General features: G+C 40.6%; 1 protein-coding gene across 2 annotated transcripts in view; it reads left to right on the top strand.

The window, feature by feature from the left end:
- Window positions 1-6,894, top strand: part of Mak (male germ cell-associated kinase) — a 46,826-nt gene that overhangs the window by 10,878 nt on the left and 29,054 nt on the right. Inside the window, exons 2-4 of one of the 2 annotated variants that reach the window (XM_013016655.1) lie at window positions 678-991; window positions 4,967-5,021; window positions 6,341-6,462. In XM_013016655.1, the coding sequence (XP_012872109.1) occupies window positions 891-991; window positions 4,967-5,021; window positions 6,341-6,462 (278 nt within the window). In that variant the 5' untranslated portion in view covers window positions 678-890. Of the gene's footprint in view, window positions 1-677; window positions 992-4,966; window positions 5,022-6,340; window positions 6,463-6,894 lie in introns of those variants that run through there. The other variant, XM_013016657.1, reaches the window with a different exon arrangement.

Here is a 6,894-nt window from a genome sequence, read left to right as displayed (position 1 = left end):
GGCTGGCTTTGAACCTCGATCCTCAGATCTCAGCCTCCTGAGTAGCTAGGATTATAGGCGTGAGCCACCAGCGCCCAGCTCCTAATTGGGATTTCTATATCAGGAAAGTTTTTATTTTTACAAAGAATATAATTTTAAGTTTGTTTGTTTTTTGCCAGTCCTAGGGTTTGAACTCAGAGCCTGGACACTGTTCCTGAGTTTCATTTGCTCAAGGCTAGCACTCTACCACTTGAGCCACAGCACCACTTCTGGCTTTTTCTGTGTATGTGGTAACTGAGGAATCGAACCCAGGACTTCATGCATGCTAGGCAAGCACTCTATCACTAGGCCACATTCCAAGCCCCTACTTTTAAGTTTAATATGCTAAATTAAGTATGATGCAATAGACAAATCAACGTATGGGTGAGGCTTAAATAAAGACTTCCCAACATCTTATTTGGAATAATATAAATTATAGCCAAGAAAAAGAAAAAGACCATACCAATCACTAAGTCAATACCAAATCTCAGAAAACAACACACATAATGAATTGCACAGGTGACACTGGGTCCGTTGCGTGTGAACTTCATGTCACAGGGCACATGTGACTGGCTGATACCTGGTGTTTCGTTATCCATGGCTTCTTGTATTCTAGGTTGTTGAGACAAAAACTCCCCTTACTTTTGTCTTTCTTGCAGGTTGTTCATAAGAATGGAAGCAATGTTTACTTGGCGGACTCCTTTTACTGTGGCTGATGAACCTGCATAACTTTGAGGGAGACCCTGGATTTAATGATGACAAACCTTTCACCAGTGTAGCAACAGGAGCAAAGGCAAAACCCCACAAAAACAAAGAAGTGTTTGCATTTAGATTCAACAAGGGAGTCATTTCCATCAAGCACTTTGGCCAGAATGAACCGATATACTACCATGAGACAGCTGGGGGATGGCACCTATGGGAGCGTGCTAATGGGCAAAAGTAATGAATCTGGGGAGCTGGTGGCTATCAAGAGGTATGTGTATATGTGGGGGTGGGGGGGGAGGCAGGGGGGGGGCGGGCGGGGGCGGGGCCGGGGCTGTGGCTTACATGAGAAACTCAGGTCTTCCTGTAGTTATGTGCTTGCTTCGGAAGTATTTTGCAGCACACAGTAGAGGTCTAGTTTAGACCTCATGCTAGTTTGACAAAGTAGCATGCTAATCTGAAAAAAAAAAAAAAAAGGTGTGTGGGGGGGATTACCAAAAAGCTACCCCTGATGATCTTTGTTTATATTATTTTAATTTTCCATTTTGTCCAGCTACAAATGACAAAACAAAAAAATATTTTAAGTGCTCTGTCTTTTATGCATAAAACTTTCGTACTGAAATTAAAAGTAATAAATTTTATTTTTCAAGTTTAAAGTTGAATACAAAGTAGAACCTGTTTTAAGACAATAGGCCTCCCACCAAAAAAAAAAAGTCAAATTTGATGCTGGCTTGCATATAGTATTTTCCTAGACATATCAATGAACTAAAGTTTACTATTATTTCTTTTTAATCTCCTATATTTATTGCTATCCAACAAAATACCTAAAGCTTAGGGCTTAAAATAAGAATAGATATTTATTCATAGTTTTTGTGGGTCAGGAATGTAGAAGTGACTTAAGTGGGTTGTTCTGGCTTAGGGAGCTCATGAAATGGCTCTCAGTTGTCATCCAGGGTTTCAGAAGTTGAAGGCTTGAGTAGAGCCTGGCAGTCTGTGACCACTGTTGTCGTTTTCTTAGGAGTACGTCCAGAGGCTAGAAGCCTGAATTTCCGGTTGGCTTCTCCTGAGGCCTCTCTTGGTGGCTTGTCAGAAGCCATCTTCTCTTTGCTTTCAGAATATCTGTGGGTACATGTGTTTCATAAGCTCCTCTGATAAGGACACCAGTGATTTCAGCTCTGGGCCTTTGTGAAGGTGTCATTAAATTTTAATCACCCCTTAAAGGCTCCATCTCCAAACACTGTCATACTTTTGCAGGTTATGACTTTAACTTGAACGTTGCAAGGTAGGGGAGCAGCCATAATGGGCTGCTATACCAAAACAGACTGGGTGGCCTAAATAATAAATGTATCTACTTTCAATTCTGGAGACTCAAGGTCTAAAATCAAGGTGTTGGCAGGGGTGTCTCCTTCTGAAGGCTGGGAGAAAAGGGATCTATTCCAGGCCTCTTGTCCTGGCCCTGCATGGCCATCTTCCCTCTATTTCTTTATAGCATCCTCTATAGCCATTTCTGTGTGTCTTTTTGTAAGGACAACAGACAGGTTGGATTAGGGACCATCTTAATGACCTCACTTTATATATTTACTTACTTTGTAAAGACCCCAACGCCAAATATAGCCACCCTGACTTCCACACATCATGTTTAAGGGACACACTCCAACTCACACCACTCACTCCTCCCATGGGTGGCAAAGCTGTACTGTTGTTGGCAGCAGGCCTCATTTTCTCCTCACCTGGGCCTCTCCAGAGGTTTTCTCAAGCATCCTAAGGACATGGAAGCTATCGTCTACCTGGCTACATTTCAGATCCTGGTTACCATGACTACCAAAGTATGATAATGTAAAATTTAAATGCTTCAAGTATTGCAAAAGGTAATGGTCTAAAACACATGTATAAGGAACTAAGTATAGTGTTGCATGCCTGTAATCCAAGCTATTTGGGAGGTGGGAGGGTCACAGCCCAAAGTTGGCCTGAGCAGGCGCATGAGACCTTAGCTGAAAAACAAAATGTAGCTGGGCACCGGTGGCTCACGCCTGTAATCCTAGCTACTCAGGAGGCTGAGGTCTGAGGATCGTGGTTCAAAGCCAGCCCAGGCAGGAAAGGCAGTGAGACTCTTATCTCCAATAAACCGCTCAAAAACCAGACGTGGTGCTGTGGCTCAAGTGGTAGAGCACTCGCCTTGAGCTGAAGAGCGCAGGGACAGTGCCCAAGCCCAGAGTTCAAGCCCCATGACCGACCAAAAAAAAAAAAAAGCAAAATGTTACAGGGGCTAAAGTGTGATTACAGTTGCAGTAGGCTTTGTCTGGCAGTAGGCTTTGTCTAGCAAAAGCCTTGAATTCACTCCCTAGTATTACACCAAGATACATAGAGTAGATAGATAAAGAGAGACAGAGAGATGATAAGTCAAATGAAAATATGCTTTTATGTATGCCATTCCTAGGGTTTGAACTCAGGGTATAAGTCTCTATCCCTGAGCTTTTTTGCTCATGTTCAGCATTTTACTACATTGAGCTATAGCTTCACTTCCGACTTTTTGGTAGTTAGTTGAAGATAAGAGTCTTGAAGACTTTCCTGCCTGGGATGGCTTCAAACCAAGATCTTCAACTCTCAGCCTCCTGAGTAGCTAGGATTACAAGAAGGAGTAAGCCACCAGCATCCGGCTTTAATTATATATTTTCAATTGTATCTCAAACTGCTGTATTTTTTTAAGTTTTAGCAATAGGCAGTGGGGAATACTGCCCTGTCTCATTTCAGCACTGAAATGAGTAAGCCATGAGCCTCAATTTAATCAAACTGCCTCATAAATTTATTGTGCCTGCGTGACCATCAATGAAACACTGATGCACATAACAAGAAGAGTATCTACTGTTTCCTGCGTGTTGCAGAAAGCATGTTACAGTAAGCGTCTCGGTGAAGTAATGTACTCTATGACCAAAAATTGTGAGGCCCAGAGAGGTGACCCAGTGGCTCTTCCAAGGCCGCCCAGCCGGGGAGCAGCCGTTGCATGCCAGACTTGTAGTCCTGCAGATGCCAATTCCTGACCACCTTCCTCACCTGCAACTCATGACTTTGGAGGAACCAGATTATAATAATTACTGCACTTAATACAGTAATTATAAGCTTCCTCAGAATTTTCTAGAACATCTCACCAGGAGTTATAATAGTAAATGAAAGAATAGGGCATATTTTTTTTTTTTAACTTTCAAAAACCAACCCGTGAAATCCCAAGCCCGAAAAAAAACAGTTTTAGAACACAAACCCTGACTTTTCTCAACTCCTATCTTGTGTGGTGACTGAAAATCCATTCATATATAGTACAGAACCCCTATCTATTGTATACATTGGGACATTATTTTACTCTCAACTTTCAACACTGGGAGAGAAGAAGAAAGTAAAGAACAGAATTTGAGAAAGGCCTTGGAGTCAGTCCCACGACTAAAATAGCAAGTGAGAGAGGGAGAAGAAGGAAGAGAAGGAGGAAGAAGAGGAACGAAAAGGAAGAACAAAAGAAGAGGAAAAAGAAGAGGAGAGGGAAAGAGAAGGAAGAATTGGAGAGGAAGGAGAAAGAAGAGGAAGAGGAGAAAGGAAGAAGAAAAGGAGGACACAGGAGAAAGAGGAAGATGAAGAAAGGGAGGAGGAAGAAGAAAAGGAGGAAGATGAAGAGGAGGACCACAGGAAGAGAGGGACAGAGGGAGAAGAAGGAAGGGGTGGAGGAAGGAGAGAAAGGAAGGAAGGAGAGAAGAGGAAGGAAGGAGAGAAGAGGAAGGCGGCAACAGTCATTTCTAATGTTTGGTCACTTCTGAATTTTGGCTGGTTTCATTCATTTTGCTTTATAGCTGAGGTCATGATATAAACATTCTTATGTCAAGTTGACTAAATTTACTACTAAAATTTATGATTCTTCCTCCAGCCCCTTCCAAAATATGTATTTCATATTTACCATTTAAGTTCCAGAAAGAGAAGAAATGTGAAAGGACTCAGTTATACTGATTAAACAATGTTAAGAACTCACCCAGAATGGGAGCTTCATAACAGTTGACTGTGTGAGGTTGGAAAGTCAGACATGACACAGGCCTGGCCTCTATCAGCGGCTTGAGTAGGAGGGAAGTAATAATGTGTTTTAAGACAGAGGAAGTGGTACCATCATTTCCCCAAAGTGAACCCCAGTAATAAAGGAAGAAAGCCATTGTGTCATTTGTATTTTGTAATCCTCAATCCTGAGCACTGAATATCTTCTTGTTTATTTCAGGATGAAGAGAAAGTTCTATTCTTGGGATGAATGTATGAACCTGAGAGAAGTTAAGGTAAAGTCTGAAAAATGAACAGAACTCAAGACCTAACTCCATCTTGTGCCAGGCAATAGCAATATATATATATATATATATTCCCTGGGAATAATTGGGAAGCATTCAAAGATAATGGTGTTTACATTTTCCTTCATCTTCCAAAAATAACTTCTCACAGATTCCTGCTCTGATGTTAGTGGACAACAGAAATATGGCCTCCTATTTGAAAGTTCTCTCTCACTTCTAAATCTTTTAGAGAAGAGCATTTTAAATTCAGACTAGCAAAAGAAAGATAACTTTTTAAATTTCGTTTCTTTTCTTCTTTTTTATTGTGAGAATGCCATACAGAGGAGTTACAATTACATGGGCAAGATAACGAGTACATTTCTTATCAAGCATTGTTGCCTCCTCTTTGTTTCCCCTTCCCATCCCTTCCCATACTCCCCCCACCTCCCCTCACCTGATCCCCCCCCCCACCAAAGTTGTAAAGTTTGTTTTTCGACATAACGACTTGTACATCTCATTGTTGCAATGGGTCCACCTGCATCCCTAGTTAAACGATTTGTTTTTCCCCTTCCCCTCCACAAATTATACCAACATCAAATACAGTGAAAGCAGGGGTTATACCGTGGGGGAGGGACATACAAAGCAACATAGAAATCATCTTTTAAAATTTCTACATACCATTTCCTATATTTTATGCTGTACAGCTTTAACAAGTATTGGAGATATTTCAATGGCTAAGTCAAAAATAAGATTGCCTTAATTCCCTCCCATCCTCCCTCCACACACACACAAAAAGACAGATTGAATTGATTGGTAGCTATTGTTAGCTTGGTTAATACTTGCACTTAATATACATGTACTACTTGCTTTAGGTATTCTAAAATGTTTAAATTTTTGTAGCTATTAAAATGTAACTCATAAATGAATCCAGAAGCAACAGAAAATTACTTAAAGTCATTATCATTGAATGAGATTTTTGCCAACTTCTGTTAATTTGTCTTAAGAATTTAATGCTTTAGCCAGATGTGATATCTCTGTAATTCCAGCTATGCAAAAGACTATTAGAGGGATTGAAGTTCAAGGCCAACCTGGGGAAAGAGCTAGGGAGATCCCATCTCAAGGAGGTAGAGATAGGAAGATTACAGTCCAGACCAGCCTGAAAGGCAAAACAATATTTTTTTTAATTCAAGACCCTATCTGAAAAAGAACTTAGGGCAGCAAGAAGTTAAAGGCATGGCTCAAGTGGTAGAGCACCTACCTAGCAGGGCTCTGAATTCAAACCCCAGTACTAAAAAAAAAAAAAAAGAATTCAATGCTTTACTATTTTGCAGTCTCTGAAGAAACTTAATCATGCCAATGTGATTAAATTAAAAGAAGTTATCAGAGAAAATGACCATCTTTATTTTATATTTGAATATATGAAAGAGAACCTCTATCAATTAATGAAAGACAGGTATGTATGTGTTTTATGAGAAATATATTTGTCCTGTTATTTTGTCCACAATCTCCTTGGATCATTTGAACATATTGCACTTTAGGACAGAGAAATAAATCATTTCAAGAAGTGGATTTGAATTAGCCTATTATTGTTGTTGAATGGCAACATTTAACTCTGGAAAGAGAAGCCACCACTTTTCTGGGATAATTCTTTAAAAGGCAAGATAGATATTTCAGATAAGCACGTCTAACATTTATGCTTTAAAAGGTGAATCTAGGATGTAGCTCAAGAGGTAGAGAGCCTGCTTAGTAAGCCGGGGTCTTAAATTCAAACCCCACTACTCTAAATAAACAGACAAGCTGTAGCCGGGCGCTGGTGGCTCACGCCTGTAATCCAAGCTACTCAGGAGGCTGAGATCTGAGGATCGAGGTTCAAAGCCAGCCCGGG

The sequence above is a fragment of the Dipodomys ordii genome, unplaced genomic scaffold, assembly GCF_000151885.1.
Source record: "Dipodomys ordii isolate 6190 unplaced genomic scaffold, Dord_2.0 Scaffold32, whole genome shotgun sequence".
NCBI classification, from domain to species: domain Eukaryota; kingdom Metazoa; phylum Chordata; class Mammalia; order Rodentia; family Heteromyidae; genus Dipodomys; species Dipodomys ordii.
The sequence above is the reverse complement of the archived record's forward strand: the minus strand, read 5'-3'. Positions and strand labels throughout refer to the sequence as shown.